This window comes from Ranitomeya imitator, chromosome 3, assembly GCF_032444005.1.
Source record: "Ranitomeya imitator isolate aRanImi1 chromosome 3, aRanImi1.pri, whole genome shotgun sequence".
Lineage (NCBI taxonomy): Eukaryota > Metazoa > Chordata > Amphibia > Anura > Dendrobatidae > Ranitomeya > Ranitomeya imitator.
Genome location: NC_091284.1, coordinates 819894700 through 819919458, shown reverse-complemented (window position 1 = coordinate 819919458; position 24759 = coordinate 819894700). Strand labels below are relative to the sequence as shown.

Below are 24759 nucleotides of genomic sequence, written 5' to 3'. Positions count from 1 at the left end.
AATTCTTTACCCATCTGCATATAGTTTCCCCCAGTCCATGTTTCTGTAGCTTCAGTATACGGCTGTTTTATGGAACAGTATCAGATGCCTTTGCAAAGTCCAGATAAATCACATCAGCCGAATTACCTACATCCAGACTTGAACTTACCTCTTCATAGAAACCCAATATGATAGACACGACCTACAGGGGCTTCTCACAAAATTAGAATATCATCAAAAAGTGAATTTATTTCAGTTCTTCAACACAAAAAGTGAAACACCTATATTATATAGAGTCATTACACACAGAGTGATGCATTTCAGGTTTTTATTTCTGTTAATGTTGATGATTATGGCTTACAGCCAATGAGAACCCAAAAGTCATTATCTCAGTAAATTAGAATACTTTATAACACCAGCTTGAAAAATGATTTTAAAATCCAAAATGTTCCCTACTGAAATGTCTGTTCAGTAAATGAACTCAGTACGTGGTCGTGGCTCCTTTTGCATCAATTACTGCATCACTGCGGCGTGGCATGGAAGCGATCAGCCTGTGGTACTGCTGAGGGGTTATGGAAGCCCAGGTTGCTTTGATAGCAGCCTTCGGCTCGTCTGCATTGTTGGGTCTGGTGTCTCATCTTCCTCTTGACAATACCCTATAGATTCTCTATGGGGTTAAGGTCAGGCGAATTTGCTGCCAATCAAGCACAGTGATACTGTTGTTTGTAAACCAGATATTGGTACTTTTGACAGTGTGGACAGGGGCCGAGTCCTCCTGGAGAATGACATTTCCATCTCCAAAAAGCTTGTCGGCGGAGGGAAGCATGAAGTGCTCTAAGATGTCCTGGTAGACGGCTCTTTTTTTATGAGGATGATGGTCGTACGAACGATCTCTTTTGGCATTACATACAATAGACTCCACACTTACACCTCTCATCTTTCCAATGCAGGTTATTCCCAACTGGAAGGAGCAGGAGTGGAATTCAGAAAAGCCGGAGAACTACGCCGGGATCTTTCATTTCCACTTTTGGCGTTTCGGGGAGTGGGTGGACGTGGTGATCGACGACCGGCTGCCGACTATTCATAACGAGCTGATTTACTGTCACTCCAATGATCGGAACGAGCTGTGGTGCGCCCTCGTGGAGAAGGCTTACGCCAAGTACGTCCTAATGCTCCACCAATCGCGTTGTGTGATTTCACCGAATCCCCGGCAAAGACAACACCAGTCTTGAGTGGGCGGTCGAGGTCTTTAATTGTGTTAGTTGTGGAATACGTTCATTTGCAATGAGACCAGTGCCGTATTTAAAGTGGGCACTGTTTTATACAAATTAGACACCGATTTATTAGATTAGTCATCGACAACTTGCTGATGGTTTCCAGCTTGTCAACCATTTCCTCTTCTTTACAGATTAGTTGGGTGCTATGAGGCCCTGGATGGGGGAAACACTGCAGACGCCCTGGTGGATTTTACAGGCGGGGTATCTGAGCCCACCGAGCTGTCAGAAGGAGATTACATCAATGATGACCACAAAAGAAATGATCTCTTTGAGAGAGTCCTGAAGGTTCATAACCGAGGAGGGCTGATCAGCTGCTCCATCAAGGTGCGCCCTCCGCCCCTGCATGTAAAATGTCAGAGCCGCAGGAGGCGGATAAAAGCCAAATCTCTCCGGCTCATGATTACAAATAATCTTTATTTTTTATTTTAATAATAATCTTTATTTTTTATATAGCGCTAACATATTCCGCAGCGCTTTACACACATTATCATTGCTGTCCCCATTGGGGCTCACAATCTAAATTCCCTGTCAGTATGTCTTTGGAATGTGGGAGGAAACCGGAGTGCCCGGAGGAAACCCACGCAAACACGGAGAGAACATACAAGCTCTTTGCAGATGTTGTCCTTAGTGGGGGCTTGAACCCAGGACTCCAGCGCTGCAAGGCTGCTGTGCTAACCACTGCGCCACCGTGCTGCCCAATGTAATTTGTAACCGTGTCAAGTAGTTCAGAGGCGGAAAAATGTCACAGCGAGATCCAGGCAGCTTATTACACCACGCCAGCGCCAAAATAAATTACCTGCAGCTATTAATGGACATCATTAACCCCATCGTGCCCATTTTCGTTTTTTGCGTTGATTTTTTGCTCCCCTTCTTCCCAGAGCCATAACTTTTTTTTTTTTTTAACATTCTTCTGTCAATATGGCCACGTGAGGGCTTGTTTTTTTGCGGTACGAGTTGTACTTTTGAACAACACCATTGGTTTTACCATGTTGTGTACTAGAAAACGGGAAAAAAATGGCAAGTGCAGTGAAATTGCAAAAAAAAAAAAAGGTGCAGTTATGCAATGGTTTTTTGGATTTTTTTTTACCATGTTCACTAAATGCTAAAACTGACCGGCCATTATGAATGTCCAAGTCATTACGAGTCCATAGACACCAAACATGTCTAGGCTCTTTTTTTATTTAAGCGGTGGAAAAAAAAGTTGTTTTTTTAAAAAATAAAAATTGCATCATTTTCCGATACCTGTGGCGTCTCCATTTTTCGTGTTCTCTTGTTGAGTAAGGGCTTCTTTATACGCACCGAGCTGACGTTTTTATTGATACCATTTTGGTGCAGATACGATCATTTGATTGCCCGTTATTGCATTTTAATGCAATGTTGTGGCGACAAAAAAAGTAATTCTGGCGTTTTGTTTTTTTTTTTCTCATTGTGCTGTGTACCGATCGGGGTTAACTTTTTTTTTTTTTAATAAATATATATTGATAGATCAGGTGACTCTGAACGCGGCGATACCAAATATGTGTATGTTTGATTTTTTTTTTATTCTTATACATAGGGGCAGTATTATAGTAGTTATATTCTTGTACATAGGAGCAGTATTATAGTAGTTATATTCTTGTACATAGGAGCAGTATTATAGTAGTTATATTCTTGTACATAGGAGCAGTATTATAGTATATTCTTGTACATAGGGGCAGTATTATAGTATATTCTTTTACATAGGAGCAGTATTATGGTAGTTATATTCTTTTACATGGGGGCAGTATTATAGTAGTTATATTCTTGTACATGGGGGCAGTATTATAGTAGTTATATTCTTGTACATAGGAGCAGTATTATAGTAGTTATAGTCTTGTGTATAGGAGCAGTATTATAGTAGTTATATTCTTGTACATAGGAGCAGTATTATAGTTATATTCTTGTACATAAGAGCAGTATTACAGCAGTTATATTCTTGTATATAGGAGCAGTATTATAGTTATATTCTTGTACATAAGAGCAGTATTATAGCCGTTTTATTCTTGTATATAGGAGCAGTATTATAGTTATATTCCTTGTACATAGGAGCAGTATTATAGTAGTTATATTCTTGTACAAAGGGGGCAGTATTATAGTAGTTATATTCTTGTACATAGGAACAGTATTATAGTAGTTATTTTCTTGTACATAGGAGCAGTATTATAGTAGTTATATTCCTTGTACATAGGGGGCAGTATTATAGTAGTTATATTCCTTGTACATAGGAGCAGTATTATAGTAGTTATATTCTTGTACAAAGGGGGCAGTATTATAGTAGTTATATTCTTGTACATAGGAGCAGTATTATAGTAGTTATATTCTTGTACATAGGAGCGGTATTATAGTAGTTATATTCTTGTACATAGGAGCGGTATTATAGTAGTTATATTCTTGTACATAGGAGAGGTATTATAGTAGTTATATTCTTGCACATAGGAGCAGTATTATAGTAGTTATATTCTTGTACATAGGGGCAGTATTATAGTAGATATATTCTTGTACATAGTGGCAGTATTATAGTAGTTATATTCTTGTATATAGTGGCAGTATTATAGTAGTTATATTCTTGTACATAGGAGCAGTATTATAGTAGTTATATTCTTGTACATAGGGCAGTATTATAGTAGTTATATTCTTGTACATGGGAGCAGTATTATAGTGGTTATATTCTTGTACATGGGGAGCAGTATTATAGTAGTTATATTCTTGTACATAGGAGCAGTATTATAATAGTTATATTCTTGTACATAGGAGCAGTATTATAGTAGTTATATTCTTGTACATGGGGCAGTATTATAGTAGTTATATTCTTGTACATGGGAGCAGTATTATAGTAGTTATATTCTTGTACATAGAGGCAGTATTATAGTAGTTATATTCTTGTACATAGAGGCAGTATTATAGTGGTTATATTCTTGTACATGGGGAGCAGTATTATAGTAGTTATATTCTTGTACATAGGAGCAGTATTATAATAGTTATATTCTTGTACATAGGAGCAGTATTATAGTAGTTATATTCTTGTACATGGGGCAGTATTATAGTAGTTATATTCTTGTACATGGGGCAGTATTATAGTAGTTATATTCTTGTACATGGGGCAGTATTATAGTAGTTATATTCTTGTACATAGGGGCAGTAGTATAGTAGTTATATTCTTGTACATAGGGGCAGTATTATAGTAGTTATATTCTTGTACATGGGGCAGTATTATAGTAGTTATATTCTTGTACATGGGGCAGTATTATAGTAGTTATATTCTTGTACATAGGGGCAGTATTATAGTAGTTATATTCTTGTACATAGGGGCAGTATTATAGTAGTTATATTCTTGTACATAGAGCAGTATTATAGTAGTTATATTCTTGTACATAGGAGCAGTATTATAGTAGTTATATTCTTGTACATAGAGCAGTATTATAGTAGTTATATTCTTGTACATAGGAGCAGTATTATAGTAGTTATATTCTTGTACATAGGAGCAGTATTATAGTAGTTATATTCTTGTACATAGGGGCAGTATTATAGTAGTTATATTCTTGTACATAGGGGCAGTATTATAGTAGTTATATTCTTGTATATAGGAGCAGTATTATAGTAGTTATATTCTTGTACATAGGAGTAGTATTATAGTAGTTATATTCTTGTACATAGGAGCAGTATTATAGTAGTTATATTCTTGTACATAGAGCAGTATTATAGTAGTTATATTCTTGTACATAGGAGCAGTATTATAGTAGTTATATTCTTGTACATAGGAGCAGTATTACAGTAGTTATATTCTTGTACATAGGGGCAGTATTATAGTAGTTACATTTATATTCACTAACTGCATCAATAACAGTTAGTCACTCATATAGGCAACCACAGCGGATGACATGGAGGCCCGTTTGGCTTGTGGCCTAGTGAAGGGTCACGCCTATGCTGTCACAGATGTTCGTAAAGTGAGACTGGGTCATGGACTGCTCGCGTTCTTCAAGTCTGAGAAGCTGGATATGATCAGAATGCGGAATCCATGGGGGGAGAGAGAGTGGAATGGACCCTGGAGTGACAGGTAAGGTGTATAAGCTTTAAAACAAAAATAATTAGAAATACCCTCATCATTGATATAAGCAACCCCATGTGTATAGTCCTTAAGCTCATATATACTAGCAGCGTACACCTTTCTTTCCTCCAGTTCAGAGGAATGGCAGAAAGTAAGCAAAAGTGAGAGAGAAAAGCTTGGGATGACCGTGCAGGATGATGGGGAATTTTGGTAAGTAATTTTAGTTTATCGCACTTTCAGGAAAACCTTGACGTGTACTCTCCTGTTGTACTGATCATGGCGCGATCTCCTACTGAAGCTTAGGCTATGCGCACAAGTTCAGGATTTTTTGCGTTTTTTTCGCTATAAAAACAGGATAAAAAAACGCATACATATGCATCCTGTCATTTAGAATGCATTCCGCAATTTTTGTGCACATGATGCTTTTTTCCGCGAAAAAAAGCATCTTGGTAAAAAAAGCAGCATGTTCATTAATTTTGCGGATTTTTTTGCATTTTCCCCTCTATTTAATGCATTGGGAAAGCTCCGGAAATAAACACGAAAAATCTGTAAAAAAAAAAAAAAAAAAGCACAAAAAACGCATGCGGATTTCTTGCAGAAATGTCCGTTTTTGTCAGGAAATTTCTGCAAGAAATCCTGAACGTGTGCACATACCCTAACAGTCAAAGCAATATCTTGTTAGGTTGAATCAGTGCAGTCAGTTACAACTCATGATCTTTCCTCCTCTCTATAGGATGACTTTTGAAGATTTTTGCAAGTATTTTACAGACATTATTATGTGCCGACTTATAAACACTTCTTACTTGAGCATTCACAAAACCTGGGAAGAGGCAGTGCTGCGGGGGGCATGGATAAAGCATGATGACCCTTTACACAATCGCTCAGGAGGCTGCCTCAATAACAGGACCACCTATCTCCAAAATCCACAGGTGAGATCGGCGGCCGCAGACTACATGAATGAAGAAAAGCACAGCATTATGGTCGTCCCTGAGATATGGAAGGCTGGTGTCACTGTGTACATACATTACTGATCCTGAGTTACATCCTGTATTATACCCCAGAGCTGCATTCACTATTCTGCTGGTGCAGTCACTGTGTACATACATTACATTACTAATCCTGAGTTACATCCTGTATTATACTCCAGAGCTGCACTCACTATTCTGCTGGTGCAGTCACTGTGTACATACATTACATTACTGATCCTGAGTTACATCCTGTATTATACTCCAGAGCTGCACTCACTATTCTGCTGGTGCAGTCACTGTGTACATACATTACATTACTGATCCTGAGTTACCTCCTGTATTATACCCCAGAGCTGCACTCACTATTCTGCTGGTGCAGTCACTGTGTACATACATTACATTACTGATCCTGAGTTACCTCCTGTATTATACCCCAGAGCTGCACTCACTATTCTGCTGGTGCAGTCACTGTGTACATACATTACTGATCCTGAGTTACATCCTGTATTATACCCCAGAGCTGCACTCACTATTCTGCTGGTGCAGTCACTGTGTACATACATTACTGATCCTGAGTTACATCCTGTATTATACCCCAGAGCTGCACTCACTATTCTGCTGGTGCAGTCACTGTGTACATACATTACATTACTGATCCTGAGTTACCTCCTGTATTATACCCCAGAGCTGCACTCACTATTCTGCTGGTGCAGTCACTGTGTACATACATTACTGATCCTGAGTTACATCCTGTATTATACCCCAGAGCTGCACTCACTATTCTGCTGGTGCAGTCACTGTGTACACACATTACATTACTGATCCTGAGTTACCTCCTGTATTTTACCCCAGAGCTGCACTCACTATTCTGCTGGTGCAGTCACTGTGTACATACATTACATTACTGATCCTGAGTTACCTCCTGTATTATACCCCAGAGCTGCACTCACTATTCTGCTGGTGCAGTCACTGTGCACATACATTACATTACTGATCCTGAGTTACATCCGGTATTATACTCCAGAGCTGCACTCACTATTCTGCTGGTGCAGTCACTGTGTACATACATTACATTACTGATCCTGAGTTACATCCTGTATTATACCCCAGAGCTGCATTCACTATTCTGCTGGTGCAGTCACTGTGTACATACATTACATTACTGATCCTGAGTTACATCCTGTATTATACCCCAGAGCTGCATTCACTATTCTGCTGGTGCAGTCACTGTGTACATACATTACATTACTGATCCTGAGTTACATCCTGTATTATACCCCAGAGCTGCATTCACTATTCTGCTGGTGCAGTCACTGTGTACATACATTACATTACTGATCCTGAGTTACATCCTGTATTATACACCAGAGCTGCACTCACTATTCTGCTGGTGCAGTCACTGTGTACATACATTACATTACTGATCCTGAGTTACATCCTGTATTATACTCCAGAGCTGCACTCACTATTCTGCTGGTGCAGTCACTGTGTACATACATTACTGATCCTGAGTTACATCCTGTATTATACTCCAGAGCTGCATTCACTATTCTGCTGGTGCAGTCACTGTGTACATACATTACATTACTGATCCTGAGTTACATCCTGTATTATACCCCAGAGCTGCACTCACTATTCTGCAGGTGCAGTCACTGTGTACATACATTACATTACTGATCCTGAGTTACATCCTGTATTATACCCCAGAGCTGCACTCACTATTCTGCAGGTGCAGTCACTGTGTACATACATTACATTACTGATCCTGAGTTACATCCTGTATTATACTCCAGAGCAGCACTGACTATTCTGCTGGTGCAGTCACTGTGTACATATATTACATTACTGATCCTGAATTACATCCTGTATTATACCCCAGAGCTGCACTCACTATTCTGCTGGTGCAGTCACTGTGTACATACATTACATTACTGATCCTGAATTACATCCTGTATTATACCCCAGAGCTGCACTCACTATTCTGCTGGTGCAGTCACTGTGTACATACATTACATTACTGATCCTGAGTTACATCCTGTATTATACTCCAGAGCTGCACTCACTATTCTGCTGGTGCAGTCACTGTGTACATACATTACATTACTGATCCTGAGTTACATCCTGTGTTATACTCCAGAGCTGCACTCGCTATTCTGCTGGTGCAGTCACTGTGTACATACATTACTGATCCTGAATTACATCCTGTATTATACCCCAGAGCTGCACTCACTATTCTGCTGGTGCAGTCACTGTGTACATACATTACATTACTGATCCTGAGTTACATCCTGTATTATACTCCAGAGCAGCACTGACTATTCTGCTGGTGCAGTCACTGTGTACATACATTACATTACTGATCCTGAGTTACATCCTGTATTATACTCCAGAGCAGCACTGACTATTCTGCTGGTGCAGTCAGTGTACATACATTAAATTACTGATCCTGAGTTACATCCTGTATTATACCCCAGAGCTGCACTCACTATTCTGCAGGTGCAGTCACTGTCTACATACATTACATTACTGATCCTGAGTTACATCCTGTATTATACCCCAGAGCTGCACTCACTATTCTGCTGGTGCAGTCACTGTGTACATACATTACATTACTGATCCTGAGTTACATCCTGTATTATACCCCAGAGCTGCACTCACTATTCTGCTGGTGCAGTCACTGTGTACATACATTACATTACTGATCCTGAGTTACATCTTGTATTATACACCAGAGCTGCACTCACTATTCTGCTGGTAGTCATTGTGTACATAAATTACATTACTGATCCTGAGTTACATCCTGTATTGTACTCCAGAGCTGCACTGACTATTCTGCTGGTGCAGTCACTGTGTACATACATTACATTACTGATCCTGAGTTACATCCTGTATTATACCCCAGAGCTGCACTCACTATTCTGCTGGTGCAGTCACTGTGTACATACATTACATTACTGATCCTGAGTTACATCCTGTATTGTACTCCAGAGCTGCACTGACTATTCTGCTGGTGCAGTCACTGTGTACATACATTACATTACTGATCCTGAGTTACATCTTGTATTATACCCCAGAGCTGCACTCACTATTCTGCTGGTGCAGTCACTGTGTACATACATTACATTACTGATCCTGAGTTACATCCTGTATTATACCCCAGAGCTGCACTCACTATTCTGCTGGTGCAGTCACTGTGTACATACATTACATTACTGATCCTGAGTTACATCCTGTATTATACCCCAGAGCTGCATTCACTATTCTGCTGGTGCAGTCACTGTGTACATACATTACATTACTGATCCAGAGTTACATCCTGTATTATACACCAGAGCTGCACTCACTATTCTGCTGGTAGTCATTGTGTACATACATTACATTACTGATCCTGAGTTATATCCTGTATTATACTCCAGAGCTGCACTCACTATTCTGCTGGTGCAGTCACTGTGTACATACATTACTGATCCTAAGTTACATCCTGTATTATACTCCAGAGCAGCACTGACTGTTCTGCTGGTGCAGTCACTGTGTACATACATTACATTACTGATCCTGAGTTACATCCTGTATTATACTCCAGAGCAGCACTGACTATTCTGCTGGTGCAGTCACTGTGTACATACATTACTGATCCTGAGTTACATCCTGTATTATACCCCAGAGCTGCACTCACTATTCTGCAGGTGCAGTCACTGTGTACATACATTACATTACTGATCCTGAGTTACATCCTGTATTATACTCCAGAGCAGCACTGACTATTCTGCTGGTGCAGTCACTGTGTACATACATTACATTACTGATCCTGAGTTACATCCTGTATTATACCCCAGAGCTGCACTCACTATTCTGCTGGTGCAGTCACTGTGTACATACATTACATTACTGATCCTGAGTTACATCCTGTATTATACCCCAGAGCTGCACTCACTATTCTGCTGGTGCAGTCACTGTGTACATACATTACATTACTGATCCTGAGTTACATCCTGTATTATACTCCAGAGCTGCACTCACTATTCTGCTGGTGCAGTCACTGTGTACATACATTACATTACTGATCCTGAGTTACATCCTGTGTTATACTCCAGAGCTGCACTCGCTATTCTGCTGGTGCAGTCACTGTGTACATACATTACTGATCCTGAATTACATCCTGTATTATACCCCAGAGCTGCACTCACTATTCTGCTGGTGCAGTCACTGTGTACATACATTACTGATCCTGAGTTACATCCTGTATTATACTCCAGAGCAGCACTGACTATTCTGCTGGTGCAGTCACTGTGTACATACATTACATTACTGATCCTGAGTTACATCCTGTATTATACCCCAGAGCTGCACTCACTATTCTGCTGGTGCAGTCACTGTGTACATACATTACATTACTGATCCTGAGTTACATCCTGTATTATACCCCAGAGCTGCATTCACTATTCTGCTGGTGCAGTCACTGTGTACATACATTACATTACTGATCCAGAGTTACATCCTGTATTATACACCAGAGCTGCACTCACTATTCTGCTGGTAGTCATTGTGTACATACATTACATTACTGATCCTGAGTTACATCTTGTATTATACACCAGAGCTGCACTCACTATTCTGCTGGTAGTCATTGTGTACATACATTACATTACTGATCCTGAGTTACATCTTGTATTATACCCCAGAGCTGCACTCACTATTCTGCTGGTGCAGTCACTGTGTACATACATTACATTACTGATCCTGAGTTACATCCTGTATTATACCCCAGAGCTGCATTCACTATTCTGCTGGTGCAGTCACTGTGTACATACATTACATTACTGATCCAGAGTTACATCCTGTATTATACACCAGAGCTGCACTCACTATTCTGCTGGTAGTCATTGTGTACATACATTACATTACTGATCCTGAGTTACATCTTGTATTATACACCAGAGCTGCACTCACTATTCTGCTGGTAGTCATTGTGTACATACATTACATTACTGATCCTGAGTTACATCTTGTATTATACCCCAGAGCTGCACTCACTATTCTGCTGGTGCAGTCACTGTGTACATACATTACATTACTGATCCTGAGTTACATCCTGTATTATACCCCAGAGCTGCATTCACTATTTTGCTGGTGCAGTCACTGTGTACATACATTACTGATCCTGAGTTACATCCTGTATTGTACTCCAGAGCTGCACTGACTATTCTGCTGGTGCAGTCACTGTGTACATACATTACATTACTGATCCTGAGTTACATCCTGTATTATACTCCAGAGCAGCACTGACTATTCTGCTGGTGCAGTCACTGTGTACATACATTACATTACTGATCCTGAGTTACATCCTGTATTATACCCCAGAGCTGCATTCACTATTTTGCTGGTGCAGTCACTGTGTACATACATTACATTACTGATCCTGAGTTACATCCTGTATTATACCCCAGAGCTGCACTCACTATTCTGCTGGTAGTCATTGTGTACATAAATTACATTACTGATCCTGAGTTACATCCTGTATTGTACTCCAGAGCTGCACTGACTATTCTGCTGGTGCAGTCACTGTGTACATACATTACTGATCCTGAGTTACATCCTGTATTATACCCCAGAGCTGCATTCACTATTCTGCTGGTAGTCATTGTGTACATAAATTACATTACTGATCCTGAGTTACATCCTGTATTGTACTCCAGAGCTGCACTTACTATTCTGCTGGTGCAGTCACTGTGTACATACATTACATTACTGATCCTGAGTTACATCCTGTATTATACCCCAGAGCTGCACTCACTATTCTGCTGGTGCAGTCACTGTGTACATACATTACATTACTGATCCTGAGTTACATCCTGTATTATACTCCAGAGCAGCACTGACTATTCTGCTGGTGCAGTCACTGTGTACATACATTACATTACTGATTCTGAGTTACATCCTGTATTATACCCCAGAGCTGCACTCACTATTCTGCTGGTGCAGTCACTGTGTACATACATTACATTATTGATCCTGAGTTACATCCTGTATTATACCCCAGAGCTGCATTCACTATTTTGCTGGTGCAGTCACTGTGTACATACATTACTGATCCTGAGTTACATCCTGTATTATACCCCAGAGCTGCATTCACTATTCTGCTGGTGTAGTCACTGTGTACATACATTACATTACTGATCCAGAGTTACATCCTGTATTATACACCAGAGCTGCACTCACTATTCTGCTGGTAGTCATTGTGTACTGTTATGTAGGCAATCCAGTGACAGTGTGCCAGCAATCAGAGCACATACAGTGATCTCACAATAACCCAAAAACAATAGAACGAGCTCTGAGACGTGGAATCTCTGTAGACCGCAATACCTGAACCTATCCTAACACAACTAAAGGCAGCTGTGGATTGCGCCTGACACTACCTATGCAACTCGGCACGGCCTGAGGAGCTGACTAGCCTGAAGATAGAAAAACAAGCCTGACTTGCCTCAGAGAAATACCCCAAAGGAAAAGGCAGCCCCCCACATATAATGACTGTTAGCAAGATGAAAAGACAAACGTAGGGATGAAATAGATTCAGCAAAGTGAGGCCCGATATTCTAGATAGAGCGAGGATAGCAAAGAGAACTTTGCAGTCTACAAAAAACCCTAAAGCAAAAAACCACGCAAAGGGGGCAAAAAGACCCACCGTGCCGAACTGACGGCACGGCGGTACACCCTTTGCGTCTCAGAGCTTCCAGCAAAAAGAATTGACAAGCTGGACAGAAAAAGTAGCAACAAAAGCAAAGAAGCACTTATCTAAGCAGAGCAGCAGGCCACAGGAAAGATCCAGAAGCTCAGATCTAACACTGGAACATTGACAAGGAGCAAGGAAGACAGAATCAGGCGGAGTTAAATAACAAAGCAGCCAACGAGCTCACCAGAACACCTGAGGGAGGAAGCTCAGAAGCTGCAGTACCACTTGTGACCACAGGAGTGAATTCAGCCACAGAATTCACAACAGTACCCCCCCCCTTGAGGAGGGGTCACCGAACCCTCACCAGAGCCCCCAGGCCGACCAGGATGAGCCACATGAAAGGCACGAACAAGATCTGGAGCATGAACATCAGAGGCAAAAACCCAGGAATTATCCTCCTGAGCATAAACCTTCCATTTAACCAGATACTGGAGTTTCCGTCTAGAAACACGAGAATCCAAAATTTTCTCCACAATATACTCCAATTCCCCCTCCACCAAAACCGGGGCAGGAGGCTCAACAGATGGAACCATAGGTGCCACGTATCTCCGCAACAACGACCTATGGAATACATTATGTATGGAAAAGGAGTCTGGGAGGGTCAGACGAAAAGACACAGGATTGAGAATCTCAGAAATCCTATACGGACCAATAAAACGAGGTTTAAATTTAGGAGAGGAAACCTTCATAGGAATATGACCAGAAGATAACCAAACCAGATCCCCAACACGAAGTCGGGGACCCACACGGCGTCTGCGATTAGCGAAAAGTTGAGCCTTCTCCTGGGACAAGGTCAAATTGTCCACTACCTGAGTCCAGATCTGCTGCAACCTGTCCACCACAGAATCCACACCAGGACAGTCCGAAGACTCAACCTGTCCTGAAGAGAAACGAGGATGGAACCCAGAATTGCAGAAAAATGGAGAGACCAAGGTAGCCGAGCTGGCCCGATTATTAAGGGCGAACTCAGCCAACGGCAAAAAGGACACCCAATCATCCTGGTCTGCAGAAACAAAACATCTCAGATATGTTTCCAAGGTCTGATTGGTTCGTTCGGTCTGGCCATTAGTCTGAGGATGGAAAGCCGAGGAAAAAGATAGGTCAATGCCCATCCTACCACAAAAGGCTCGCCAAAATCTTGAAACAAACTGGGAACCTCTGTCAGAAACAATATTCTCAGGAATGCCATGCAAACGAACCACATGCTGGAAGAACAAAGGCACCAAATCAGAGGAGGAAGGCAATTTAACCAAGGGCACCAGATGGACCATTTTAGAAAAGCGATCACAGACCACCCAAATGACTGACATCTTTTGAGAAACGGGAAGGTCAGAAATGAAATCCATCGAAATATGTGTCCAAGGCCTCTTTGGGACCGGCAAGGGTAAAAGCAACCCACTGGCACGTGAACAGCGGGGCTTAGCCCTAGCACAAATCCCACAGGACTGCACAAAAGTACGTACATCCCGTGACAGAGATGGCCACCAGAAGGATCTAGCCACTAACTCTCTGGTACCAAAGATTCCAGGATGACCAGCCAACACCGAACAATGAAGTTCAGAGATAACTTTACTAGTCCACCTATCAGGGACGAACAGTTTCTCCGCCGGACAACGATCAGGTTTATTCGCCTGAAATTTTTGCAACACTCGCCGCAAATCAGGGGAGATGGCAGACACAATGACTCCTTCCTTGAGGATACTCGCCGGCTCAGATGAACCCGGCGAGTCGGGCACAAAACTCCTAGACAGAGCATCCGCCTTCACATTTTTAGAGCCCGGAAGGTACGAAATCACAAAATCGAAGCGGGCAAAAAATAACGACCAACGGGCCTGTCTAGGATTCAAGCGCTTGGCAGACTCGAGATAAGTAAGGTTCTTATGATCAGTCAATACCACCACGCGATGCTTAGCTCCTTCAAGCCAATGACGCCATTCCTCGAATGCCCACTTCATGGCCAGCAACTCTCGGTTGCCCACATCATAATTACGCTCAGCAGCCGAAAACTTCCTGGAAAAGAAAGCACATGGTTTCAACACTGAGCAACCAGAACCTCTCTGTGACAAAACCGCCCCTGCTCCAATCTCAGAAGCATCAACCTCGACCTGGAACAGAAGAGAAACATCTGGTTGACACAACACAGGGGCAGAACAAAAACGATGCTTCAACTCCTGAAAAGCTTCCACAGCAGCAGAAGACCAATTAACCAAATCAGCACCCTTCTTGGTCAAATCGGTCAATGGTTTGGCAATGCTAGAAAAATTACAGATGAAGCGACGATAAAAATTAGCAAAGCCCAGGAATTTTTGCAGACTTTTCAGAGATGTCGGCTGAGTCCAATCCTGGATGGCTTGGACCTTAACCGGATCCATCTCGATAGTAGAAGGGGAAAAGATGAACCCCAAAAATGAAACTTTCTGCACACCGAAGAGACACTTTGATCCCTTCACAAACAAAGAATTAGCACGCAGGACCTGGAAAACCATTCTGACCTGCTTCACATGAGACTCCCAATCATCTGAGAAGATCAAAATGTCATCCAAGTAAACAATCAGGAATTTATCCAGATAGTCACGGAAGATGTCATGCATAAAAGACTGAAACACAGATGGAGCATTGGCAAGTCCGAACGGCATCACTAGATACTCAAAATGACCCTCGGGCGTATTAAATGCAGTTTTCCATTCAACTCCTTGCCTGATTCTCACCAGATTATACGCACCACGAAGATCTATCTTAGTGAACCAACTAGCCCCCTTAATCCGAGCAAAGAAGTCAGATAACAATGGCAAGGGATACTGAAATTTAACAGTGATCTTATTAAGAAGGCGGTAATCAATACACGGTCTCAGCGAACCATCCTTCTTGGCTACAAAAAAGAACCCTGCTCCCAGTGGTGATGACGATGGGCGAATATGTCTCTTCTCCAGGGATTCCTTCACATAACTGCGCATAGCGGCGTGTTCAGGCACGGATAAATTAAATAATCGACCTTTAGGGAATTTACTACCAGGAATCAAATTGATAGCACAATCACAATCCCTATGCGGAGGTAGGGCATCGGACTTGGGCTCTTCAAATACATCCTGATAATCAGACAAGAACTCTGGGACCTCAGAAGGAGTGGATGACGAAATAGACAAAAATGGAACATCACCATGTACCCCCTGACAACCCCAGCTGGATGCCGACATAGAGTTCCAATCCAATACTGGATTATGGGTTTGCAGCCATGGCAACCCCAACACGACCACATCATGCAGATTATGTAGTACCAGAAAGCGAATAACTTCCTGATGTGCAGGAGCCATGCACATGGTCAGCTGGGTCCAGTACTGAGGTTTATTCTTGGCCAAAGGTGTAGCATCAATTCCTCTCAACGGAATAGGACACCGCAAAGGCTCCAAGAAAAACCCACAACGTTTAGCATAATCCAAATCCATCAGATTCAGGGCAGCGCCTGAATCCACAAACGCCATGACAGAATACGATGACAAAGAGCATATCAAGGTAATGGACAGAAGGAATTTGGACTGTACAGTACCAATGACGGCAGACCTATCGAACCGCTTAGTGCGCTTAGGACAATCAGAAATAGCATGAGTGGAATCACCACAGTAGAAACACAGACCATTCAGACGTCTGTGTTCTTGCCGTTCAACTCTGGTCAAAGTCCTATCGCACTGCATAGGCTCAGGTTTAATCTTAGACAATACCGCCAAATGGTGCACAGATTTACGCTCGCGCAAGCGTCGACCGATCTGAATGGCCAAAGACATAGACTCACTCAAACCAGCAGGCATAGGAAAACCCACCATGACATCCTTAAGAGCCTCAGAGAGACCCTTTCTGAACAAAGCTGCCAGCGCAGATTCATTCCACTGAGTGAGTACTGACCACTTCCTAAATTTCTGACAATATACTTCTATATCATCCTGACCCTGGCACAAAGCCTGCAAATTTTTTTCAGCCTGATCCACTGAATTAGGCTCATCGTAAAGTAATCCGAGCGCCAGGAAAAACGCATTGACATTACTCAATGCAGGGTCTCCTGGCGCAAGAGAAAATGCCCAGTCCTGAGGGTCGCCGCGCAAAAAAGAAATAATAATCAAAACCTGTTGAATAGGATTACCAGAAGAATGAGGTTTCAAGGCCAGAAATAGCTTACAATTATTTTTGAAATTAAGAAACTTAGTTCTATCACCAAAAAACAAATCAGGAATAGGAATTCTTGGTTCTAACATAGATTTCTGAGCACAGACCCTGAATATCCATGTCCACACCTGTGTCCTGAAACACCCAAATGTCTAGGGGGAAAAAAAGACTGAACACAGAGCTGAGAAAAAAAAATGTCAGAACTTCTTTTTTCCCTCTATTGAGAATCATTAGGTAGGCTCCTTGTACTGTTATGAAGGCAATCCAGTAACACAGTGTGCAGTAATCAGAGCACATACAGTGATCTGACAATAACCCAAAAACAATAGAACGAGCTCTGAGACGTGGAATCTCTGTAGACCGCAATACCTGAACCTATCCTAACACAACTAAAGGCAGCTGTGGATTGCGCCTGACACTACCTATGCAACTCGGCACAGCCTGAGGAGCTGACTAGCCTGAAGATAGAAAAACAAGCCTGACTTGCCTCAGAGAAATACCCCAAAGGAAAAGGCAGCCCCCCACATATAATGACTGTTAGCAAGATGAAAAGACAAACGTAGGGATGAAATAGATTCAGCAAAGTGAGGCCCGATATTCTAGATAGAGCGAGGATAGCAAAGAGAACTTTGCAGTCTAAAAAAAACCCTAAAGCAAAAAACCACGCAAAGGGGGCAAAAAGACCCACCGTGCCGAACTAACGGCACGGCGGTACACCCTTTGCGTCTCAGAGCTTCCAGCAAAAAGAATTGACAAGCTGGACAGAAAAAGTAGCAACAAAAGCAAAGAAGCACTTATCTAAGCAGAGCAGCAGGCCACAGGAAAGATCCAGAAGCTCAGATCCAACACTGGAACATTGACAAGGAGCAAGGAAGACAGAATCAGGCGGAGTTAAATAACAAAGCAGCCAACGAGCTCACCAGAACACCTGAGGGAGGAAGCTCAGAAGCTGCAGTACCACTTGTGACCACAGGAGTGAATTCAGCCACAGAATTCACAACAGTGTACATACATTACATTACTGATCCTGAGTTACATCCTGTATTATACCCCAGAGCTGCACTCACTATTCTGCTGGTGCAGTCACTGTGTACATACATTACACTACTGATCCTGAGTTACATCCTGTGTTATACTCCAGAGCTGCACTCACTATTCTGCTGGTGCAGTCACTGTGTACATACATTACTGATCCTGAGTTACATCCTGTATTATACCCCAGAGCTGCACTCACTATTCTGCTGGTGCAGTCACTGTGTACATACATTACTGATCCTGAGTTACATCTTGTATTATACCCCAGAGCTGCACTCACTATTCTGCTGGTAGTCATTGTGTACATACATTACATTATTGATCCAGTATTATACTCTAGAGCTGCACTCACTATTCTGCTGGTGCAGTCACTGTCTACATACATTACATTACTGATCCTGAGTTACATCCTGTATTATAACCCAGAGCTGCACTCACTATTCTGCTGGTGCAGTCACTGTGTACATACATTACTGATCCTGAGTTACATCTTGTATTCTACCCCAGAGCTGCACTCACTATTCTGCTGGTAGTCATTGTGTACATACATTACATTATTGATCCAGTATTATACTCTAGAGCTGCACTCACTATTCTGCAGTCATCTGTCAGCATTTTCGGCCTTTTTTTCTTAGTTTGTGATGCCTTTGTCTGATTTCTTTATCTCTGCTTCCTTCAGTTCTTGTTTGATGTGAAGAAGCCGGAAGATGAGATCCTGATTTGCCTTCAGCAGAAAACCAAAAGGACGACGAGGAAAGATGGGAAATCGGAGAATTTGGCCATAGGGTTTGATGTTCACCGGGTGAGACGTGTTTAATTCTCATCGGGGGTGGAGGGGGCGCCGCTCTTCCTGACTGCTCCTGTGATCTGCTCCTCCGTCCTCCTTGGCCCTGACGCTCCTCTCACTTGTCCTTTCTGCAGGTGGAGCTGAACCGTAAATATCGGATGCACACGGTGCAGCCCAAAGTGGCCAGTTCCATCTACATCAACTCTCGCAGTGTTTTTCTCAGGTCTGACATTAAAGAGGGCCGATACGTCATCATTCCAACCACCTTCGAGCCGGGTCTAACCGGAGATTTCCTCCTCCGAGTGTTCAGTGACGTGCCTTCAAACTGCTGGTAAGAAGCGCAGCTCCCCTCCTCAGCGCAGTCAAGTTGCATTTATTTTTTCACTATTTTCTTTTTCTTTTCTTTTTCCAAGAGCCATAACTTTTTTTTTTTTTTTCCCCTCCTTCCATCCACATAGTCATATTACGGCTATTTTTTTCTGCGGAACGAGTTGTACTTTTGAAGAACGCTATTCAGCTTACCATAATATGTACTGAGAATTCGGAAAAAAATTCCAAATGTCACATCGCAAAAGAAAATGCAATTCTAGTAGTTTTTGTGACATCTATTGTGCAATTAAGAAAAAAATAAATATAAATATATATATATATATATATATATATATATATATATATATATATATATATATATATATATATATATATATATATATATATATATATATATTTAATTGTGTAGTCAGCATTTCCAGGAACCCATAATATAAATATTATTTTTCGTTTTTCCATCAATTGAGCTGTGTACAGACTTTTTATCTAATATTTTTATACACCATTTTGTGGTGCATATGTTGTTTTTGATCAATTTTTTTGTTCCATTTTTTTTGCAAAGGGTGCAGTTGCCAAAACATGGCAATTGTTGTTTTTTATTTTATTTTATATTTTTGTTTGAGGCAAATGTATTAAAAAAAAAATTCTGATTTACAACTATTCCCGTGCTGAGCAGAAAAAAAATAATTGAAAAAAAAATAAATTAAATTAAATAAAAAAAACACATTTTGACAGTAGACATATCTATAAAAGTTTGGTCTTTAGAAAAATAAAATGATTTATCCTATTTGGTGAAAAAACATGTAATAGCCCCGGTAATGGACAAATAAAATCATGTATTAATTTATGGATAATGCAATGGAAAGAAAAAATGCAAACCATAAAAATAGGTTTGGTCCTTAAGGGGTTAAGTAGCGCGGCAACCGCCTTACTTTTAAACGGTGTTTGAGATTGTGAATATGAATATGTTAACACATGGGGTGTTCACCATACTGGCCCCGTATCCCCCGTCTGCTGGAGCCTCGGACCACTGTGCAGGGAGAACCGATAATGACTCAATCATCTAAGTGCACAATGGTAAATTAATTGCACATTGTTTCCTTCAAGGACAATTGTTATTTCCTTTTTCCTTTAAAATGTGCTTTTATTCCGGTTTGCTGCACGATTCCTGCTGACATAAAGCAAAACCCATCATTCATGTTATCAGAGGCTATATTGTTCTCCCCCTCGTGCCGGCCATCAAGATGGTGATGGCTTTTATTGGGAAAGGGTCAATTCTGAGTCATAAGAGGAGCAGAAAACAAGATCATTGTGTGACTAACCAAGGAAGAGACGCTTTATGAATAAATATCTACTGTAACCACACAAAGCCCAAAAAGTTCTTATACATATACTCTGTGTACAAGAATATAACTACATAATACTGCCCCTATGTACAAGAATATAACTACTATAATACTGTCCCTGTGTACAAGAATATAACTACTATAATACTGCTCCTATGTACAAGAATATAACTACTATAATACTGCTCCCTATGTACAAGAATATAACTACTATAATACTGCCCCTATGTACAAGAATATAACTACTATAATACTGCCCCTATGTACAAGAATATAACTACTATAATACTGCCTCTATGTACAAGAATATAACTACTATAATACTGCTCCCTATGTGCAAGAATATAACTACTATAATACTAATACTGCCCCTATGTACAAGAATATAACTACTATAATACTGCCCCTATGTACAAGAATATAACTACTATAATACTGTCCCTGTGTACAAGAATATAACTACTATAATACTGCTCCTATGTACAAGAATATAACTACTATAATACTGCCCCCTATGTGCAAGAATATAACTACTATAATACTGCCCCTATGTACAAGAATATAACTACTATAATACTGTCCCTATGTGCAAGAATATAACTACTATAATACTGCCCCTATGTACAAGAATATAACTACTATAATACTGCCCCTATGTACAAGAATATAACTACTATAATACTGCTCCTATGTACAAGAATATAAAGAATATAACTACTATAATACTACCCCTATGTACAAGAATATAACTACTATAATACTGCCTCTATGTACAAGAATATAACTACTATAATACTGCCCCCTATGTGCAAGAATATAACTACTATATTACTGCCCCCTATGTGCAAGAATATAACTACTATAATACTGCCCCTATGTACAAGAATATAACTACTATAATACTGCTCCTATGTACAAGAATATAACTACTATAATACTACCCCTATGTACAAGAATATAACTACTATAATACTGCTCCTATGTACAAGAATATAACTACTATAATACTGCCCCTGTGTACAAGAATATAACTACCTTAATACTTCCCCCTATGTACAAGAATATAACTACTATAATACTGCCCCCTATGTACAAGAATATAACTACTATAATACTGCCCCCTATGTGCAAGAATATAACTACTATAATACTGCCCCTATGTTCAAGAATATAACTACTATAATACTGCCCCTATGTACAAGAATATAACTACTATAATGCTGCCCCTATGTACAAGAATATAACTACTATAATACTGTCCCTATGTACAAAAATATAACTACTATAATACTGTCCCTATGTACAAGAATACAACTACTATTATACTGCCCCTATGTACAAGAATATAACTACTATAATACTTCCCCCTATGTACAAGAATATAACTACTATAATACTGCCCCTGTGTACAAGAATATAACTACTATAATACTGCCCCCTATGTACAAGAATATAACTACTACTAGATTGTAGCCCGATTCTAACGCATCGGGTATTCTAGAATATGCATGTCCCCGTAGTCTATGAACAATGATGATTCCAGAATTCGCGGCAGACTGTGCCCGTCGCTGATTGGTCGAGGCAACCTTTATGACATCATCGTCGCCATGGCAACCATTATGACATCAGCGTCGCTGTGCCCGTTGCTGATTGGTCGAGGCCCGGCGGCCTCGACCAATCAGACGCGGGATGTCTACGTCCTTTATGACATCGTCGCTGTGCCCGTCGCTGATTGGTCGAGGCCTGGCGGCCTCGACCAATCAGAGACGCGGGATTTCTACGTCGATGCTGTGCCGGTCTCTGATTGGTCGAGGCCTGGTGGCCTCGACCAATCAGAGAGCCGGGATTTCCAGGACAGACACAGACAGACAGACAGACAGACAGACAGACAGACGGAAAAACCCTTAGGCAATTATATATATAGATAATACTACTTCTATATACAAGAATATAATTACTATAATACTTCCCCCTATGTACAAGAATATAACTACTATAATACTGCTCCTATGTACAAGAATATAACTACTATAATACTGCCCCCTATGTACAAGAATATAACTACTATAATACTACTTCTATATACAAGAATATAACTACTATAATACTGCCCCCTATGTACAAGAATATAACTACTATAATACTGCTCCTATGTACAAGAATATAACTACTATAATACTGCCCCTATGTACAAGAATATAACTACTATAATACTGCCCCCTATGTACAAGAATATAACTACTATAATACTGCCCCCTATGTGCAAGAATATAACTACTATAATACTGCCCCTATGTACAAAAATATAACTACTATAATACTGCCCCTATGTACAAGAATATAACTACTATAATGCTGCCCCTATGTACAAGAATATAACTACTATAATGCTGCCCCTATGTACAAGAATATAACTACTATAATACTGCCCCCTATGTACAAGAATATAACTGCTATAATACTGCCCCTATGTACAAGATTATAACTACTATAATACTGCCCCCTATGTACAAGAATATAACTACTATAATACTGCCCTATGTGCAAGAATATAACTACTATAATACTGCCCCCTATGTGCAAGAATATAACTACTATAATACTGCCCCTATGTACAAGAATATAACTACTATAATACTGCCCCTATGTACAAGAATAGAACTACTATAATACTTCCCCCTATGTACAAGAATATAACTACTATAATACTGCTCCTATGTACAAGAATATAACTACTATAATACTGTCCCTATGTACAAAAATATATCTACTATAATACTGTCCCTATGTACAAGAATACAACTACTATTATACTGCCCCCTATGTACAAGAATATAACTACTATAATACTGCTCCTCTGCACAAGAATATAACTACTATAATACTGCCCCCTATGTACAAGAATATAACTACTATAATACTACTTCTATATACAAGAATATAATTACTATAATACTTCCCCCTATGTACAAGAATATAATTACTATAATACTGCTCCTATGTACAAGAATATTACTACTACAATACTTCTTCTATATACAAGAATATAACTACTATAATACTGCTCCTATGTACAAGAATATAACTACTATAATACTGCCCCCTATGTACAAGAATATAACTACTATAATACTGCCCCCTATGTACAAGAATATAACTACTATAATACTGCTCCTATGTACAAGAATATAACTACTATAATACTGCTCCTATGTACAAGAATATAACTACTATAATACTGCTCCTATGTACAAGAATATAACTACTATAATACTGCACCTATGTACAAGAATATAACTACTATAATACTGCCTCTTAGGTACAAGAATATAACTACTATAATACTGCACCTATGTACAAGAATATAACTACTATAATACTGCCTCTTAGGTACAAGAATATAACTACTATAATACTGCACCTATGTACAAGAATATAACTACTATAATACTGCCTCTTAGGTACAAGAATATAACTACTATAATACTGCACCTATGTACAAGAATATAACTACTATAATACTGCCTCTTAGGTACAAGAATAGAACTACTATAATACTGCTCCTATGTACATGAATATAACTACTATAATACTGCCCCTATGTACAAGAATATAACTACTATAATACTGCCCCTGTGTACAAGTATATAACTACTATAATACTGCTCCTATGTACAAGAATATAACTACTATAATACCGCCCCCTATGGGCTGGACCTTGTCGTAACCACACTTGTGTGTACTTTTCAGTGAGCTGACTGTGGATGAGCCCAAGAAGACCTGCTGGTCGGGGATGTGCGGTTTCCCCCAGGTGGTGTCTCAGGTACACGTGGTCAGTGCTGCAGGACTTAAACAGCAGGACTCTCAAGGAGGTAGGCGTCTGTTTATTTTCTTTTTCTTACCTGTGTCGGTGATGGGGATCCTGTAAATGTATATTTCTGGATTATTGCAACTGAAGTTCGGTAATTTGTAAAAATCTAATCGACTGATCTTTCTTTGCCAAATAATTGGGTTCTCTTTTTTGCTCTGTGCCCTTTAATTCCCAGTGAATGTGGTGATGATGATTGATAGCTCGTGTGCAGTTTCCCA

The 24759-nt window shown here is 40.3% G+C and overlaps 1 protein-coding gene across 1 annotated transcript in view; it reads left to right on the top strand.

Moving 5' to 3' along the window:
* The window catches only part of CAPN5 (calpain 5), a 92016-nt gene that overhangs the window by 57060 nt on the left and 10197 nt on the right, over positions 1-24759 (top strand). The window contains exons 4-11 of the mRNA XM_069759370.1: positions 930-1138; positions 1388-1580; positions 5135-5328; positions 5452-5529; positions 6053-6248; positions 18887-19009; positions 19129-19325; positions 24421-24542. Coding sequence (XP_069615471.1) covers positions 930-1138; positions 1388-1580; positions 5135-5328; positions 5452-5529; positions 6053-6248; positions 18887-19009; positions 19129-19325; positions 24421-24542 — 1312 coding nt within the window. The remainder of the gene's footprint in view (positions 1-929; positions 1139-1387; positions 1581-5134; positions 5329-5451; positions 5530-6052; positions 6249-18886; positions 19010-19128; positions 19326-24420; positions 24543-24759) is intronic.